The sequence below is a fragment of the Xenopus laevis genome, chromosome 4L (assembly GCF_017654675.1).
Source record: "Xenopus laevis strain J_2021 chromosome 4L, Xenopus_laevis_v10.1, whole genome shotgun sequence".
NCBI lineage: Eukaryota > Metazoa > Chordata > Amphibia > Anura > Pipidae > Xenopus > Xenopus laevis.
The window spans coordinates 32853680-32874084 of record NC_054377.1 but is presented as its reverse complement, the minus strand read 5'-3'; the positions used below and the strand labels follow the sequence as shown (position 1 = coordinate 32874084).

General features: G+C 38.8%; 1 protein-coding gene across 5 annotated transcripts in view; it reads right to left on the bottom strand.

Annotated features, from left to right (window-relative positions):
- LOC108713971 (capping protein, Arp2/3 and myosin-I linker protein 2) overlaps nucleotides 1-20405 on the bottom strand; it is a 74909-nt gene that overhangs the window by 13443 nt on the left and 41061 nt on the right. For all 5 annotated transcript variants that reach the window (XM_018257744.2, XM_018257745.2, XM_018257747.2 and 2 more), the window contains exons 3-4: nucleotides 19776-20169; nucleotides 7982-8101 (exon numbers count right to left, since the gene is read on the bottom strand). In XM_018257744.2, the coding sequence (XP_018113233.2) occupies nucleotides 7982-8101; nucleotides 19776-20169 (514 nt within the window). The remainder of the gene's footprint in view (nucleotides 1-7981; nucleotides 8102-19775; nucleotides 20170-20405) is intronic.

Below are 20405 nucleotides of genomic sequence, written 5' to 3'. Positions count from 1 at the left end.
TCAAATCATACAAATTTATTTGGGCTTTTTCCAGAATGGCTTGCATTTTTCGAGTTTTTGGCCAAAAACCCTAAAAAAAGTTGGATTTTTCGGGCTAAAGCCTGCACAGACCACAATAAATTCAAATTGGGATAGATGCCTCTCCCATTGATTTATACAGGACCTCGAACGGTCTGAGATGGCGGATTTTTGGTAGGAATGCACCGAATACACTATTACATTTATCAACACTGGGCAAATTTGCCAACTTTGGCAAATTTGCCAACTAATCAGATTACTGCATTCATTGTTCTACTTGCAGCTGGCTTTAAAAAGTTAATCACTAATTGGTTGCTATAGGTAACTGCCCAGTGTTGATAAATGAGCCCCACTGTGCCTATTCTTTTAATTTCAAAATCTTATAACATATTTATAAATCCTTTATAAACCCTGCATACCGAACCGAATCATAATGTGCATATGCAAATTAGGGGTGGGAAGGGAAAAACATTTTTTACTTCCTGTGACAAAAAGTCAAGCGATTTCCCTTCCTGCCCTAATTTGCATATTCAAATTAGTATTCGGATTCGACCGAATCCTGCTGAAAAAAGCGAATCATGACCAAATCCCGAACCGAATCCTGGATTCGGTGCATCCCTTATTTTCGGACTCTGGCTTTGTGCAGCATTGGGGTATGTAAAAATTATCAGCCTCTGAAAACATGAACTTGTGTTTAACAAGGGGTATACTTCACCTTTAAAGTGCCTTAAATGATTGAGCTGTCATTAAAGTACTGTAAACTAAATGTAAGCTGTTAAACAATTAGAATGGCTGTTTTGTATTATGTTTGATGAAATAAAGAAGTGGGGGAATTTCTCTGGATACCCAGTTATATATTGATGGTCATCCAAACAATGTTCGAACTTTCTTAAATTTCTGTCCCAGGAAATACCCAGTGATCAGGTGTTGAAAATAATATTCCTCCTGTTGCATGGCTTGTTCCTGGGTCAACAATTTATATTACTACAGGCCCTTATAGATTTCAGAGCCTGCACTTTTCTTGCTAGTATTAAGTGTATAGTTTATGTTCCATATGTTAGAAAATGGATGGGGGAACCCAGTTACCCAAAAAAAATTTTAGGGACCTTTGCAGCCTATCGCTCAGAAAAAAGGAAAAGATGCCATTGTTTTTTGGGAAAAATTTTGCACTTCACCTGGTCTGAGCTTGCGAAGGAGGTAACATTTAGTAAAATCCACATCTTAGTGAATTTGCAGTTACGTCCGGTCGCCAGAACGAAAATTTGCCTGACGTTAGAGCGCGAAGCAACGCTATCTCCTTCGCTAGCTAAGTGTCAAGCCTGGGTTATCGAGTCCAGAGGCAAGGAATGGCCAACAGTCCCAGATTAAGCCGGAAGCGGGGTACCAAGGAGTAAGCAGAAGAATCGTCGGAGCAGGCCAAGGTCGGGGCAGGCAGAGTTCGTGCGTAACCGAAAACAAGCCGGGTCGGGGGCAGGCAGATAGCAAGCGAAGTCCAATAACAGGCAAGGGGTCAAGCAGGTAGAAGTCAATCAGAAGTCTGAGGAAACAAGCCGAAGGTCAAACCGAAATCAGGAATCAAGTCACATCCAAGAGCTAGGATTATAACCAAGCAAAGATCCTTTTCCAGAGCGTCTTTTTAAAGGCAGTGTCTTGGCACCAAACGTGAAGACGCCAGCGTCATCAGCGTCATCACGCCGCACGCCGTTGCGTCAGCGGGCGTTTCGTCGCCCGCGTCCACTTCGGCGCGCGACAGTTTCCGACGCGCTCGCGTCCGCGTCCATGTTGACGCTCGTGCGCGAATGGACCTTACATTGCCCCCCCCTGAGGGGTGGCCTCCGGACACCTCTGGATGGTTTCTCAGGATGGCTCTTGTGGAAAGCTTTGATGAGCCTCGGAGCGTGGATGTTTCCTTCCCAGGAATTCTCTTCAACAGAAAACCCCTTCCACTTGACCAAATACTGCAACTTCCCCCAACGAAGCCGAGAATCCAAAATTTGTTCCACTTCAAACTCAATCCCTTCTTGACAAACGACAGGGGGAACAGGAACAGGATGCTGGCAGGAGAAAGGACTAGAATGAAATTTCTTCAATAAGGAAGCATGGAAAACTGGATGGATCTTCATGGACCCCGGAAGTTCTAGTTCAAAGGTAACTGAATTAACACATCTTTTAATTGAAAAAGGCCCAACAAATCTTGGGGCAAACTTCTTTGACGGATGAGGAAGGCGAAGATTGGTAGTGGCTAACCAGACCTTGTCTCCGACTTGAAAGTTTGGATCTGCTCCTCGTCTTCGATCAGCAAAAACTTTAAATTAGAGTTGAGCCTTGCGAATCATGTGTTGGAGCATCTCAACATTCTCCCTCAGAAATGTAAGTCTATCCTGGACCGAAGGAAGAGAAACTTCTGTAAAAAGGCCAGGAAACATGGTAGGGTGAAATGCAAAATTAGAAAAGAAAGGCGTTTGTTTCGTAGATGAATGAATGGTGTTGTTGTAAGAAAATTCAGCTAGAGGAAGAATTGAAACCCAATTGTCCTTCAAATAAGAAGAGAAAGATCGAATGTATTGTTCTAAAGTCTGATTCGTTCTCTCTGTTTGTCCATTAGTCTGAGGATGGTATGCAGAGGATTTAATTAACACTATTCCCAGAGCTTTACAGAGAGCAGACCAGAATTTGGATGTAAATTGAGTGCCTCGATCCGAAATGATTTCTCGAGGCAATCCATGAAGCCGAACAATCTCTTTGATGAAAACATCCGCAGTCTCAGAAGTCGAAGGAAGATGAGGGAGAGGAATGAAATGAGCCATCTTTGTGAGACGATCCACCACCACAAAAATGGTATTATGTTTATTGGAAAGAGGAAGTTCCACAATAAAATCCATGGAAATGGAACTCCAAGGTGCCTCTGGAGGTGGTAGTGGTTTCAAAAGACCCATTGGTTTAAAGTGAGAAATCTTAGACCTGGCACAACTCTCACATGAACGAACGTAAGAAATACAGTCTTTCACTACTGATGGCCACCAGAAGAACCGCCTCACCAAATCTAACGTCTTCCTTATTCCAGAATGACCTGCTAAAGGGTGATCGTGCATAAAACTCAATGCTTCCGCCCGAAGTGAAGGAGGAACCACGATTCGTTGGTTAAACAAGAGGACACCATCCTTTACATGTAACAACTTAGAATCAGGATAATCTTCAGCAGACTGCTGAGAAAAGAAGCTTGAAGTAACAGAAAGTTCTTTGAATGAAGAATGGTAGCTGGAGGAGTTGTTGATTCTACTTCAGAAAATTGACGGGACAGCGCGTTAGCCTTCACATTCTTGGAACTTGGTTTATAAGTAATGTGAAATTGAAACCTCGAGAAAAACAGGGCCCAACGAGCTTGGCGAGGATGTAGGCGTTTGGCTGATCTTAAATACTCAAGATTCTTATGATCCGTAAAAATTAAAATTGGATGTAACGCACCTTCCAATAAGTGTCTCCATTCCTCTAAAGCATACTTAATGGCCAATAACTCTCGATCACCCACACCATAATTTCTCTCAGTGGGACTGAGCTTCTTAGAGAAAAAGGCAACTGGATGAACACTGTCCTTAACTCCAGATCTTTGGGAAATAATTGCCCCAACCGCATCTTCAGAGGCGTCAACTTCGAGTAAGAAAGGCTTAGAAGATTCAGGATGAATGAGAATTGGAGCAGAAATAAAAAGTGTCTTCAATTTCTCAAAAGCTTCTTGTGATTCAGAAGACCAGTAAAATTTTCTCTTGAGACTGGTTAAGTCCGTGATTGGTCTGATTATAGAAGAAAAATTTTTGATGAATCTTCTATAAAAATTAGCAAAGCCCACGAATCTTTGCACCCCCTTTCGATCCTTAGGAGGTGGCCACTTAAGAATCGCATCCACCTTGCTTACATCCATGCAGACCCCAGAAGCAGACACAACGAAACCCAGGAATTCAATGGAGGATTTTTCAAACTCACATTTGGGGGCCTTCGCATAAAGCTTATGTTTCCTTAAGCGTAAAAGAACCTCTTTGACATGAACACGATGTTGTTCCAGAGAAGAAGAGAAAATCAAAATATCGTCCAAATAAACAACAACAAATTGATCAAGCAGATCGCGGAAAATATCGTTCACGAAATGTTGGAACGTAGCGGGGGCATTGCAAAGACCAAATGGCATAACCGTATATTCGAAATGCCCATAACGTGAACGAAAAGCTGTCTTCCACTCATCTCCCTTGCGGATTCGAATCAAATTGTAGGCCCCTCTCAAATCCAACTTTGAAAAAATCTTAGCTTGACTCAACCTCTGGAAAAGTTCTGAAATAAGGGGTAAAGGATATCGGTTCTTGACCGTGATTTTGTTAAGATCTCTGTAGTCAATGCAGGGTCTTAAGGAATGATCCTTTTTCTCCACAAAGAATATTCCTGCCCCAGCGGGAGATGTAGAAGCTCGGATAAACCCCTTTTCCAAATTCTCGTCAATATATTTCTTCAAAGTCTGAAGTTCAGGCTCAGAGAGCGGATAAATTCTGCCAAACGGGATAGGAGCTCCAGGGAGAAGATCTATAGGACAGTCATAGTCCCTATGAGGAGGAAGAGAATCAGCTCCCTTTTCATTGAAGACATCTAAAAACTCATGATAAACAGGAGGAACTGCTTGAAGATCACCTTTATCCAGAAGAATGAACTCCTTCAAACGGAGACTTGAATGACAGTTTTGTAGACAAAAAGAAGAGTTAAATATCAGAGAACCAGTGTGCCAGTCAATAGAAGGATTATGAAGTTTCAACCAGGGCAAACCCAGGATCACAGGAAACAACAAGGAATCCATCACATCAAACTTTATTTCCTCATAATGTTTAACATGGGAAGCAACAAAAAGTGGAGTCTCATAAAGAATTGAGCCAGAAGACATCAAGGAACCATCTGCCAATTTAATACTGAGTGGCTGGGATTTGGGAAGTAACTGAAGATTATGCAGTGTAGCAAAAGTCTTGTTCATGAAGCAGCCACAAGCCCCAGAGTCCACAATGGCGTCAACCTCAATCTTTCTTGAACCCATCTGTAAAGAAAGACGAATAGTCACAAAAGAGTTCATTGGAATTGAGGAATTATAAACTGAAGACGATTTAACAGATGTACTACCCTTAGGGCGAGTTGGGCAGACTCGAAGGAAGTGACCAGATTGGCCACAATACAGGCACAGATTTAAACGTCTGCGGCGAAGTCTCTCCTCAGCTGACAAAGCTCCCCGGGCCACACCAATCTGCATAGGTTCAGACTCTGATGAGACAGCGGAGGGGGCTGATTGATGGATGGGAGGCGGAGCTACAGGAATGACCCATGAAGGAGACTATGAAGGATTAACTGGCACCTTCTCAAGCTGCCTCTCTCGCAGTCTTCGGTCAATTTGAACCGCCAGCTGAAACAACTCTTCCAAGGTATCTGGAATACCTACTCGAGCCAACTCATCTCTAAGGCCGTCGGACAGCCCAATGCGGAATTGTCTCTTTAAAGCTCTGTCATTCCACTCAGTGTCTGGGGCCCAACTCCGAAATTCGGCAATATAATCCTCCACCGGTCTCTGCTTTTGGCGAAGAGCTCCCAAGGCAATTTCCGCAGTGTCAATGCGGTAAGGATCCTCATAGATTGCGCCCAAAGCCTGAATGAAAGTCTCAGTAGTAGCTAGGACAGGACTGTCCTGTTCCATCAAGCGGTGGGCCCACGCTTGGGGTTGTCCTTGTAGAAGGGTGATCATCGTTCCCACACGAGCCTGCTGAGTAGCATATGTTCTAGGCTTCAGAGTGAACAAGAGTTTGCACCCATTAACAAAAGTCCTGTAGGTGCTTCTATCCCCTGAAAACTTGTTAGGTAGAGCCACCTTGGGTTCAGAGGAGGATCCAGAGCCGGCCCCAGAATCCTCAGGAGACAAGAAGGAAGGACCCGAAGCAGAACGCGGATGAGTCACTGGTTCTTGCAGAGCTTGTAGCTGATCTTGCATAACTTGATAGCCGCCTTGTAACTCATGGACAGCTTGAGCTAGACCAGCGATCTGCTGAGAAATAGTCTTCAACACCGAACTCTCCTCTTTGGACTCCATTTGGCTTGGTTATACTGTCAAGCCTGGGTTATCGAGTCCAGATGTGAGGAGGCAAGGAATGGCCAACAGTCCCAGATTAAGCCGGAAGCGGGGTACCAAGGAGTAAGCAGAAGAATCGTCGGAGCAGGCCAAGGTCGGGGCAGGCAGAGTTCGTGCGTAACCGAAAACAAGCCGGGTCGGGGGCAGGCAGATAGCAAGCGAAGTCCAATAACAGGCAAGGGGTCAAGCAGGTAGAAGTCAATCAGAAGTCCGAGGAAACAAGCCGAAGGTCAAACCGAAATCAGGAATCAAGTCACATCCAAGAGCTAGGATTATAACCAAGCAAAGATCCTTTTCCAGAGCGTCTTTTTAAAGGCAGTGTCTTGGCGCCAAACGTGAAGACGCCAGCGTCATCAGCGTCATCACGCCGCACGCCGTTGCGTCAGCGGGTGTTTCGTCGCCCGCGTCCACTTCGGCGCGCGACAGTTTCCAACGCGCTCGCGTCCGCGTCCATGTTGACGCTCGTGCGCGAATGGACCTTACACTAAGTGACACCTGCACCCGCTCGTTGCCCTTTACGGAATCTGCCCCCTGGTCTCCCTGGGTAATACTATTTTAATCAAATACATTTGGCAAAGTTTGCTATAGTATAGTTGCACTTGGCGCTGCTCAGTCCTTCCTGCCTTTTTATTCTGAATCGAGTACTGCTGTGCCTATTGACGCAGGGGAACACTGGAGCTAGCACCAACTCCTGACCAGATGGGAGCTTTAGGGTTTCCTTCACACCCAGCATCAATAGGCGCAGCACACTTGCGGGTGCAGATTAATTAATTTTGGTAAATCCAATGCATGTGTGGTAGGAGCAGCACAACTGCTCCACGTGCATTACCACCTTGCAAACGCGATATTGTTGGAATTCTGGTAAAACACTCCATTGTGGGAAACAATAGTAAAATGTGATGGAAATTTAATTTTCTCACTGCAGATATTATTTGATATTATCCAAGAGGCTGAGAAGTGACTGACCCAAAGTACATTTCAAAAAGTACACAGAAATGATAAAAGACAAAAGAAACTGGACTGTTCTGAAGTGGCCAGGAATTAGTCCAGATCTAAATCCCACTGTACACTTGTGGAAAGATGTGAAAATTGCAGTTGCAAGAAAGGGCTTGTGCTGAACAAACTTTGTAACCAATAGATTTTCCATGATTAAAACAATAGGCAAAAATTATTTTCAGTGCAAGACCTATTCATACTGCCTATATATGTTTAGGGTGTCACTTATTTTTTTGTGTAATTGTGTTGAGATCTAAAAGGATCTGAAATGTAGGGATGCACTGAATCCAGGATTCGGTTTGACCAAAATTCTGCCTTTTTCAGCAGGATTAGACCAAATCCAAGTGTCTGGCTGAGCCAAATACAAAAAGCCATGAAGAAGTCAAAACATTTTGGACCACGCTGTTCTCTTTCCCCCTCATTCCCTAATTTACATATGCAAATTAGGGGTTGGATTCTATTCAATATTTGGTGAATCTTTCACAAAGGATTCAGCTGAATCATAAAATAGTGGATTTGGTGCATCCCTAACATTAAGTTGTGAATGGAATACAAAGTTCTGGAATTTTAATAGTGACACAAGGAATTTGGAAACCTGGTTTCAATGTCAATTATTTAAATACAATTCATATTAGAGTAAGTAAATTGCAGATACCATTATTTCTGGCAAGGCCTTATTATCTATTTTCATATAATGTCCTACATATTACTGGCACTACAGAAGAGTAACAATGTATTCATATATCTGTAATCTTGTTGGGGACCATGAACAAAATGTATAATTTGAACCTAAAAAAAGTCAATCCACCAGTTTATTCTCACCTGTTTCTTCTTGATTTCTGATGATAAGACTCGTGTCACACCAATACGATGTAACATGCTCTGAACTCTGTGTTCAAATGTGTGGCAGGCTTCCCCATCCATCTTCTCACAATGCCTTTTCTATTGCAAAAAAAACAAACATAAAAAGAATTTAATATTTTATTGTAATTTCAGCTTGTAGGTACAATTTAAAGGAGTGGTTTACCTTTAAGTTAACTTTTACTGTGTTATAGAATGACATATAGAATATCTAGCAACTTTGCAATTGGTCTTCATTATTTATTTCTAGTTTTTTAATTATTTTCAATGTTTTTCTACACCTTTTCATATTTCAAATGGGGTTCACTGATCCCAGCAGCTAAAAATATGTTTCTCTGTGAACTTTTTTATTATCATTGTCTTCCTATTCAGATTCTCTTATATTCATATTCCAGTCTTTCATTTAAACCACTGTCTGGTTGCTATGGTAAAAATTACCATAACAACCAGATAAAGGTTGAAATTCCAAACGTGAGAGCTGCTTGAACAAAAATCTAAATAACTAAAAAACACAAATAATAAAAAATTAAAACCAAATGCAAATATCACTAATTAAAGGGGTTGTTAACCTTTAAGGTAACTTTTAGTATGATGTAGAGAGTGTTAGTCTGACAATTTGCAATTTGTTTTCATTTTTTTTCATTTGTGGTTTTTGAGTTATTGAGCTTTTTATTATTCAGCAGCTCTTCAATTTGCATCTTAAGCAATCTGGTAACTAGGGTCCAAATTACCCTAGCAACCATGCATTGATTTGAATAAGAGACTGGAATATGAATAGGAGAGGGCCTGAAAATAAGGACCAGTAATAAAAAGTAACAATAACAATACATCTGTAGCCTTACAGAGCATTTGTTTTTTAGAAGGGAGTGAGCGACGCAAATTTGAAATCTGAAGAGTCAGAATAAAAAGGCATATAATTAACTATAAAACTAAAATAAATAAATAATGAAAACCAATTGAAAAGTTGCTTGAAAATGGCAGTTCTATAACGTGCAGCACCCCTAAGGTAATGGGGTTGTTTACTTTTTTTTAGTCCAGTTTCCAGATAGTTCACCAGAAATAAAGACTTTTTTTTAAATTACTTTCTGTTATCTATTTGTGTTTCATTTTCCACCTTATGTCTTTCTAAAGCAGCTCTTGTTGCTCCTCTTGAGTTGATTCATTTCTTATCTTTGGCCCTGCTGAGCAAGAATCCACGAGTTTTATTAAAGGAAGCTGTTATAATTGCTAAACATTCCACAGATGTTGCTGAGAAATGTATCAAGTAATGTAGCAAATTGTAACAGTTCAGAATCTGCGCCTGAGATTACTGAGCTGCCTGACAGGATCATTAAACTAGGTTTTGAAGCTCCAAAGTGACTGCTACTTTGGGGTAGATTATTTCTAACAATATAATTTTCTTGTTATCACCATTGGGAAGTGGTAGTGCAAATAGTATTGATTTTTCTGGGGTTCTGCCATTTTCTGCAGTGTCATCCAGCTATTTATCCAGAATATATAAAAAGGAAATATGGCTGATTAATCAAAAGTTGGCTTCACTGTTCATATGAATTAGAATAAAGTGGTAAAATGCAGACTACTTTGCAGTGGAACAGAAAAAAGACTGGTTGATACATGAACTAATTTAAGAATTATATAGCGGATAGCTGATAGCTAATTTCTGTACAGCCCAAACTCATAGGAAACTTATACATGCCAAAGTAAGGCTAGTCAGAACTGCATGGCTGCTCAATAATTCCCTCCCACTATAACAGTTTCACAGACAGTCAGGAACAACTGAGCTCCTTGCAGGTCTAACACTCCAGTGGCCTCAAGCACCTTTACCCCCATTTCTGAGTTAAACCCTGTTACACTGTTCCGTTGCTGTGGAATCTACACATGAGGTAGGACTTCTTGCCAGCTCAGGATTCACTAGCCAGGAGAAAGCTAACACATGGGACATGTACCATGGCTAGGAATTCCTGTACAGGAACTTATGCAGGTTGAAACTTAAGCCCCAGCATCCTCAGCAAGTCAGAAATGTAAATATTTAATTCACAACAGATGTAAAGCTTTGAGTTTAACATTACTGATCCTGCCAAACAACAACTTGAATGCCATGTTGAACAGCTTTTTTCCTGATTGCTGTAATATGTAATTACTTTTATGAAATTGAACGATTTACTGTATAAGACATTTATTCACTGAACTAAATGATAATCACATCCAAAAAAACTGTAGTGTGTCAGCTTCTACTTTGTGGATGTGCATTTTTGTGGTAAATGGGGATATATTTGTATGCATCATCCTGTCTTTCTATTTGCCCCCTCCCCCAGTCAACTTTTTTCCCAAATTATGTCATTCCTATTTTCTATGGCACGCTCTAGATTTGTATTAAATATTTGTTTGTGTGTGGACCTATCTACATTTACTGGACCTACAATACAGGTATGGGACCCGTTATTCAGAATGCTCGGGACCTGGGGGTTTTCGGATAAGGGGTCTTTCCATAAGTTGCATCTTCATGTTTTAAGTCTACTAAAAAAAATCATGTAAACATTAAACAAGCCCAATAGTCTAGTTTTGCTTCCAATAAGGATTAACTATATCAAATATACAAAGTACTGTTTTATTATTACAAAGAAAAAGGAAATAATTTTAAACATTTTGGATTATTTGATTATAATGGTGTCTACAGTAGATGGCCTTTCTGTAATTCCGAGATAATGGGTTTCCGGATAACGGATCCCATTCTTGTACTAGATTTGGAATTCTCACATCCATTGGTGACAATTCTCACATCATTGGTTGGTTCAACTGGTGATTTATAGGAACAGTAACAGCAAAAAATGAAAGTGCTTTAAAGTAATGAAAATAAAGGGGCACATTTATTAAGGTTCGAGTTTTCAAGTTGTATTTTTGGTCAAAACTCACATTTTGAGTAAAAAAAGTAAATTAAAAATGTTCTAGATTTATTATACCACAACCCTGGAAATAGCTTGAATCCCAAAATACACCATCTAAAACCTGTTGAGGTCATGTAGGCGTCAATGGCAATGGTCCCCTGAAACATTTGAAGATGTTAACAGAAGATGTTCAGTTTTTCCAGATGATTTCGGCCAAAAACTCGAAAAATTGAGCGGCTCGATTCCAGTGAAATTAATTAATTCTAATTTTCAGGTTTCGGGACTCAATGAATTTATTCGCTGGCGGCGAATCGGGCAAATTCGCCGCGAATTCGCGCCTGCCGAATAAATTCGCCCATCACTAGTAGGGACAACAGGGGAACAGTTGCTTTAACCTTGTGAGTGTTGAGTACTATCAGTAATTCTTTTTTCTATCTGCCCTGCAGCCTTTATGTGTTGCTGGCTAAAGCTGTATTTAGTGCTGGACTCAGGGTCGGACTGGCCTGCCGGGGAAAAACACAGTGGGCCCCAGCCCCTCGCTCTTATTAATTTGCCACCATCTTGATAGTAATTAATATTGTATCAGGCAGACCATCAGGGCCCCACTAAATTTAGAAGAGCTCTGAACTGGTCAGTGATCAGGGAGGGGGTCGTTATATACAAACAAATTTTTTTTTAATAAAAATAATGTTACTGGTCCTTTAATAGCTACTGAAGTAGCAAACCTTGTAAATCCAACAATTGAACTCACAATTGATAAGGCCATTAATAAACTGCACTCAAAACTTGTTGTTATAACTGATCAAATCACATCACATGATAAAGATATAAAGCAGCTTAAGCGGAAGGTTTCTGATTTACAAGATGACAATGTTTCCTTCTATTTCAAATGTTTTTACTGGAAAACAAAATTGATGATTTAGAAAATATATCTCACAGAAATATCCTCAGATTTGTAGGAATACCTGAGTCCTACAAACAGGAAACCCTTGAAAAGCGTATTTCAAATTGGCTTTTACACAATCTTGGAATGAAAAATGAGATGCAGTCCAAATTGAGAGAATTCACCACATCGGACAGTTGAAAGAGAAACAATTTAAACCTAGAACAGTAATTGCTAAATTTCTGGACAACTCAGACGAAACAAAAATTCTTCAAGCTTACAAGAAAACAAACCATCTGATCTTATTTAGATATTTTTATTTTGCATTTCAAAGGGGCAACAATGTGTAGTTGCATCTACCAGGTTTTCCCAGGGTGTAGCAATTAAACAGGGAGCAATTGAAAGAAATTAGTTTGAAAGAGTAAGATACAAAACATTACAACATTTTAAAATAACTAGAAAAAAAGTGAATAAATAAAAGATACTGTACGTTTATGTAGAGGGGTTAATAAGTTGTTAGTTGAGCAAGCCTTGGCAAATGTTCATATAGGTTACCCATGGACTCCAAATCTTATTATAGGATTTGGTTCAGCTAGTTTCGATGCTAGAGGCTCTTTCCATGATAAACAGATTGTCCAATGTGGGTGTTTTCCAAGCTTTTGCTATTTTCTGCTTAGCTACGGAAAAGATATAAGTGATCTTCAGTATTTGTTGCCTCCAGAGATATGTTTGTTCAGGAGAACTTTAGTTATAAAAGAGTAAACTCTGATCCAGAAGCTAATTGCCACTGGACAGTCCCACCAGATATGAAGAAATTAGCCTTTTTGGTTACATGCTCTGAAGCATTGCATAAAGGAAGATGGATATCATTGGGACTGTCTCTCAGGAACCAAATACCACGAGTGAGGTACCCTTTGGGAAGTCTCTTGTATTAGCACGTTCTACTCTGTTCTTTTATCTAACAGCTAAGTGGCAAATGAGATTCAATGTTGATAAATGTAAAGTCATTCACCTGGGATGTAAATATATCCAAGCCACTTATACCCTTAATGGGACTGCACTAGGCAAATCCATTATGGAAAAGGACATTGGAGTCCTTGTAGATGATAAACTTGGCTATAGCAAACAATGCCAGTCAGCAGCATCAAGGGCAAATAAGGTCTTGAGCTGTATTAAAATGGGCATTGATTAACGGCAGGAAGGGGTCAGTCTTCCACTTTATAGAGCACAGGACATTATTGTATTAGAGAGGGTACAGAGAAGGGCAACTAAGCTGGTAAAAGGTATGGGAAATCTTAGCTATGAGGAAAGACTGGCCAAATGTGATGTGATGTTCACACTGGAGAAGAGGCGCTTAAAGGGTGATATGATAACTATGTATAAATATATAAGGAGATCATATAATAATCTCTCTAATGCTTTATTTACCAGTAGGTCTTTCCAGCTGACACAAGGTCACCCATTCCGATTAGAAGAAAAGAGGTTCCGCCTACATATTCGGAACAGGTTTTTTTTACAGTGAGAGCTGTGAAGATGGAAGATGGTGGAATTCTCTCCCTAATTCAGTTTTACAGGCTGATACTATAGATAGCCATGGAAGATAGGTTAGGTTATGGAAGATAGCTCATAGTGTAAGTTGATCCAGGGACTGGTCCGATTTTGGAGTCAGGAAGGAGTTTTTTCCCCCTCTGAGGCAAATTGGAGAGGCTTCAGATGGGGATTTTGCCTTCCTCTGGAGGTTGAACTTGATGGACGTGTGTCTTTTTTCAACCTAACGTACTATGTTACTGTGTTAAAATTAAGGGTTTCACTAATTCCTGCCAAATGCTTCATCAAATAGGTATCAAAGTAGAAATAAAGCCTAACTAGGCTAGAAGTAGGGTATAAATGTTGTACATAATGTGTACTGTGTATGTGGAGTAGAAATGTCACAATATAAGGCTGATTAGTACTTAATATAGATGACTACTACATGTCAGCTCAGAAACCAGTGCAATTAGCATCAGAATTTATCCAGAATAGATCCAGATCTCCCATGAGAATATCTTAATGAAGTCCATAGTTGGTACAAATGCATGTCACATACAAAGCCCTCTCATAAAAAATGTTAATTTTTGCTTTAGTTTTTAACTGATCTTCACCCCTCAGCCCTACACCTGATTCTTGGTGATTTTTCAACCCTTTGGAAAATTACTTTTCCTACTATTCGCACCAGCATGGAACAGGTTCTAGAATAGATTATATTCTAGAACCTGGGTCAATTCTTTTATTCTGATCATACTCCAGTTATTGTTAGTTGGAATAGCCTAAAGGAAATGAAAGATTGGTTAAAACCGAGGGAATCTTATTTTCATATTAATTTTAGGGCTAAACATGCAAACCGATACAAAAGCGATAATAACACGAACAGACTGCTATCCAATTTAACAAAAGTTTGTCAAAATCCCTTTATTGACGAAAATAACGTCTTAACAATTGACGCGTGTGGGAATATTTTGTTGCATTATCCAAAGTCAAAGTAAACTTTACTGTCATCTCAGCAGTCATACAGTGAGATGAGACAACGTGGCTCCACTTAGTACAGATGTCAGTGTCTCTGAGGTAGATTCAGGTGTGTCTGGAATGTAGTGGGAGGGCAGGCAGTGAGTTGAGAGGTCTGATAGCTTGTGAAAAAAAGTTTTCCCTCAACCTGGTTGATCGGGCTTTAATGCTGCGAAATCGTCTGACGGATGGAAGCAGCGTGAAAAGTCCGTGTGAGGGGTGTGTGGAGTCCAGTGCAATGCAGAGGCCTTTCTTGCACAGCGCTTGTGGAAGATGACCTGCAGTGATGGAAGAGCCACTTCAATGATGTAGCCAGCTGCTCTGACAGTCCGTTGTAGACTTATTTACTTAAATAAGCTAACATTTGAGAAAAAAGTCAAACTAGTTTTGTCAGTGGTTTTTTTTCACTAACTCGGATTTTGATAAATATGCCTTGCGGCCCTCAATATATGTTGTGGACTGGCTATCTGGTTAAGGGTAAATTTACAAACCTAGCAATTAAACAGCAATGCAAACGTGATAGAATGTTTTCATAAAACTTGGAAAAGCCAAAATTCAGAGATTAAACAGAATTCATTGTATAGAGATACAATTATAGTTTGGAAGCTTTTATGCAAGCGTTACAATACCAATTATCAGTTTACTCCTTTTCTTCCTTTACACGATCATTTTAATTTTAATGCTTCCTTTGGCTGGCCTTTTAATTCATCGTAGAAGACAAAGGAAATCAAATTCTTGAAGCATGTTGTGGAGTCTAGTAATGGGAATTTGATATCCTAGCAGCCTCTTAAAGATAAGTATACTCTTCTAGAAAGTGATAAATTAGCTTAGCTTATGACCAGCTTAGAAGTTATCAGAAATCCAAATCCAAATTCAAAGGTGAGTTTATGGGGGATTATCATTTTTTTATATTTGAAATCTGATAACCAAGGAAAAGTATAGTGTTGTTACTTATTCTAAATATCTTAATATCATAAGTATATTTTATATGTGTGAAATTATAACTGCCTGTGAAAGCCCTGACCTGCCAAGCTGAATACCCAATACCACAAGTGTAGTTTTATTGAAATTCCTGACTGTAAAAAGTCCTGTATGCACAGTCCTGTATTTTTATTTTGGGAACTCGTCACATACTTTTGTAATCCTATGTATCTTGGGCATCAAACAATCAAACTGTTGAAAAGAACCCTTGAACTACAATGTGCAAAATGTGGAAGGTAAAACACTTTGGCAAAACTTTGAATTTAGTTTAGATAAAAAAAAAATTACCTTTTTGGATAAATCAGAATGTTTAATTTCTAAATATATATGGTTTCCTAGGTTAAACTTACTGTATGTGGTGATTTCTGTTGCTATGCTTTGAAAATTCTGTTGTATACTTCTACTAGTTTTTGATGTATACAAAACAGAAATACTCACACTATACATATTGGTATCTGTATGTTTAGGAAATGCAGGGCTTTCCAAATCAGTTATATTTTTATGCTTATGATGAAATATATTGTTTCTCTGTATTTTGTAATATTGTTATTTTTTTTCTTAATTTATGTATTTTAGCACTATATCTTATTAAAGAAATAGGATTAAGGAATAATTAAGGGAGATAAAGAAAGTTCAAGTTTTTCTAAAAAAAAACACACATTTTTAATAGTTAAAGGGTTGGTTTACCTTTACGTTAACTTTATTATGTTATAGAATCACAAGGAACTTTTCAACAGGACTTTTTTTTTTATCGTTTTTGAATTATTTGCTTTCTTCCAGCTCTGAATGTGGGTCACTGACCCCAGCTAAAAACAGTGCTCTTTATGGCTACAAATGTATTGTAATTGCTTCTTTTTATTAATCATCTTTCTATTAAGGCCCTCTCTTATTCATATTCCAGTGTTTTATTCAAATTAATGCATGGTTGCTTGGGTAATTTGTAACCCTAGCAATCAGATTGCTGAACTTGCAAAATGGAGAGCTGCTGAATAAAAGCTAAATAACTTAAAAAACACAAATAATAAAAAACAAAAGCCAATTGCAAATTGTCTCAGAATATCACTCCCTACAGCATACTAAAAGTTAATTTAAAGATGAACAACCCCTTTAAAAAGGCTCTGACTGCGCAGATCCAAAGTAAATTTTTTGTAGTTTTAGCTAATTTCATATATCTTTTGTCTTTCTTTGCAATAGATGGTGAACCATTACATATGATCCATTCCACTTTGTTACACCGAAGAAATTCACATTCTCTAAACCATTGGGAACTCTAAAAATTAATTAATTAATCGGGTGCCCTGACTCCGACTTAATGAATAGTATTTATTAAGCTGCTTTCTGGACACAAAAGGATTTCAATAATTATATGGATTAAGTAATTACATCTGTGGTTGTTACAGTTTGATGATTTTATTTAATGTATGAATGTATGAATAGTGTTAATAATTAGAGCTAATATTTGACAAGTGCTAAGAAATGGCAGTTAAACAAGGCAATTTCAATGACTTGACTTGCCCCTACAGGTATTTTGCTTATCTTGGCATACATCTGCTATATGTAGTCTACTGCAACCCATTTAGATCTGCTCTTAATTGGGAGATTTATATTTGCATCTTTTTTTAAAATTTTCTGTAAGACCCATTTTTATTTACTTAATTATTGATAGCAAGATACAGTAAATTTTTACTGCCCCTAATTTCTGTTCTGTCATTTACTGCACAGCTTGCTTTCTTTGATTCAGACTCGGCTTGTGTATTCAGAGCTAGAATGGTGAGGCGCTTCATCATAACTAATTCCAGTACAAACAAAAATAACAAAATAACTGACTTTTGCACAAATCCTGCATTTAGAGATACAGGATTTCTGGTGATTTTAATAGAGTGAGCTCTAATACATCTTTTAGGCAAAAGGAGCCCCCCATATAAGACATATCGGATTTAATTGTCAGTGAGTATCTGACACCCAACTGCTGCATGATGAGAGAATGAAGAGAAACAGATGCTGAGAGAGGCATAGTGAAGATAATCTTGATTATTTCAGAAATGGTACAGAATTTGTAATTGATTGTATTTAGAAAGTTTCTTATTTCAGTATGCTGAAGCTTATATTATATTTTCATTTTCGTTATAGTTGTTATTTGAACGAATTTAAAACATTGGGGGCAATGTGTATTTGTGGTAGGCTGACCACCCACCTTTTAAATTGTTGGTATGTTAAAATAAAATAATATAGAGAACCACACATTCTTTTCTTAAGACACTGACCAAGTTGGAAAACTAAGAAAGCAACTAGCTGCAGCCACACATTTGAAATTTTCTACCCTTCTCTTCACTCTTATCCTTCTTTAAACATCCCTTGCCTCATACCCCAACAATTTAAAGTGATATTGTAAAGTCATACAGTCTTTTTACTCATCTTACCTCTCCAATCATGAAATTTTAAAAGCACTATGTTCTCCAGCAAACTGTTCCTCACCACCTAAACAGAGTTTTCCTCTTTTTCTTATCAATAGTAGTTGAAGATTTTCAGTTGAGGTGGAGTAGAATTCTCCCCACTCTATAATTAAGAATTTAAACTCATATTTTATAGATTCTCCTCAGATTCCAACGTCACTAACTCAGCTTTCCCCATCATTTGCTCACATTTCATCTTTCTTTAGCTCCCTCTACCCCTCCACTCCCCTTCAGACATTCACACAGGGTGACAAGCAAAATCTAGCCACGTCATATTTCCCGTATATTCTCTTTACTCTGTCCCAATCTGGATATCACTTGCTGCTGTTCCCAATGACCTTGTTCCTACTAAGTCACAGCACACAGAACCAGAACAGCTTCAACACTGGAATAGATCTTAAACCAGAGCACTCTAAAGATGGTCATGTACCTGCACAAATATTTGCTCCTTTTATTTCCTTACTCTCCCCTTCTTCAACTCCTTTGTGTATATTGGTGAATGCTCAGGATATTGCTAGCACTAAACAGACTGGGTGATTTCTAGCCATTAGTTTGAGAATTTTTTGTCCTGTGAGGTGGAAACATAGAAATCATCTTCCATTCAAAATCAATGGGAAATAAAGTAAAGCAACCAGTCATGTCTAGTAACAGCAAATCGCTTAACTACCTGAGCAACTAAATACTAGAATTTACCAAGTCTGCCATTAACCTACATAATAACAACTGTTATCAACATCCAATACTTCAAATTTTGTACGATTTTTGGTACACGTATGGCAACCTGCCTATACAGACAGATATCCATGTACCAGGGATCCTGTATGCTAGAAAATCGTATCTGGTAATGCACCATATCTGCCAATGTGTGGTGCACTGGCTATCTGCCATGATCAAAACAATTCAGCCAGGATGTGTCATTATTGCAGGGGTATTTGGACAAACTGGGAAACTGGGAAGCTAAATGGCAGATGAGATTCAGTGTTCTAAGGATATTTACTTGGTACTTTATCACCTGCCTAACCATATCACTCCCCTCAAATGCCACTTCACAGTTTCTGAAGCAGCTGAGGTTACAATTTAAGAAAAATGGGTGCTGCTGGCATTATCATAATGTCATAAAAGGCATTTGCTCCCATTTATACTCCTAGAATGTGTGAGTACTTGCAGAGGGCCCAAAGTCACCTGCCCAGCTTGCTCTTATGACTATTAAGCATATGCACATACTAACACAAGGGGACAAGTAAAATTTGTTCGTGCTCAAGGATAAAACCAAATATTTCCTAAACTAAAATGTTATTTTACTGATTTCTCTCTACCTCCTAATAATCACTAATGATACTGTATGATAATTCTATTTTAGCTCAGTTTATGGTATCATCTTTTTTAGATGAAGGCATGGCTTTCCATTTTTAAGAGAACAACATAGTTTTTGCATAATGGCTCAACTTTAAACAGTTTATTTGGTCATCTTTTGATAAAAAAAGATTAATGAGGTCAGACGCATGCTGCAATTGCACTTGTTTAAGTTATGTAATGATCATGTTAACTCTATTAATAGAAGAATCAATAAGGTCCACATGATTCAATGCTAGTTAATGAAAACTTTAAGGGGGTTAGTAACTAAAATCTGAATTTATCTAATATTTTATTAAAAAAAAGTCGGCTTTTGGCTAAACCCAACAGAAATCATGATAAGTTCAAATCAAGATTGGTGCCTTTCCCATTGACTTACAGTATACAGGACCTCTGCAGGAGGGGAGTCTGTGCTGTGCTGTTTAGATAGGGAGAAGCCTAGAAGGGAAGTTTTGGAAGCAGGAACTGGGATTTGAAAAGTAAGTTCCAGGATAACAATCACTGTCATCCTGCCTGCAGGGATTGCAACTAGCCCCATAGAACTGCTGTGAACTCATATATCTGAGGTTTTGAAAAATAACACAAGATACCATTAGCCAAACTATTTTTCAGGTATTAGCTCATTTTAAAAATAAAGGCTGCAAGAAAAAATGGCTTACCTTTTCTTGTTTTATTCTAAATGGCTCCTCGTCTTCAGAGAGAAGGATCAGTGATTGGGATTTTCCTTCTCTGGAACATCTTGGTTTAATCTTTCTTGAAGCATCAGGTGTCCATGCAGGATCCACCACTGATCCCAACTCTGCTGATGGGGCATCTTCTGGTTTCTCTTTATTAGTCTCACCACTTTTGTTTGCTGGTCTTAATATATCTGATAAAGTAGGTTTTCTGCCTTTTTCAGTTACTGGACTCCCATCTTGCTCCTTTTCAGGCTTATGCCCCTTGGAATTTCTTGGTTTTCTTAATGCAAAAAAATCTCCTATTTTCTTTTTAAAGGTCCTTGACCCAGACGATGAAAGGGAAGAGGGTTCTGAAGAAACTTGCAGTGGACATTCACTGTTTGGAAGAGGGAGAGAATTACTGATATATGCTAGTACAGTCAGGCTTTTTGTATATTTACTAATCTATCTATGAATATTTGTATATTAACTGAAATAATCACCACAAAATTTGGGGTCATGACGTTGTTTGTGATGCTATTGTGCATGCGTAAAATCTTGTTTCAACTTCACTAAATGTTTACTACTCATGCACATTAGGCCCTGTGTGTTAAAAAACAATTACTGAGCATG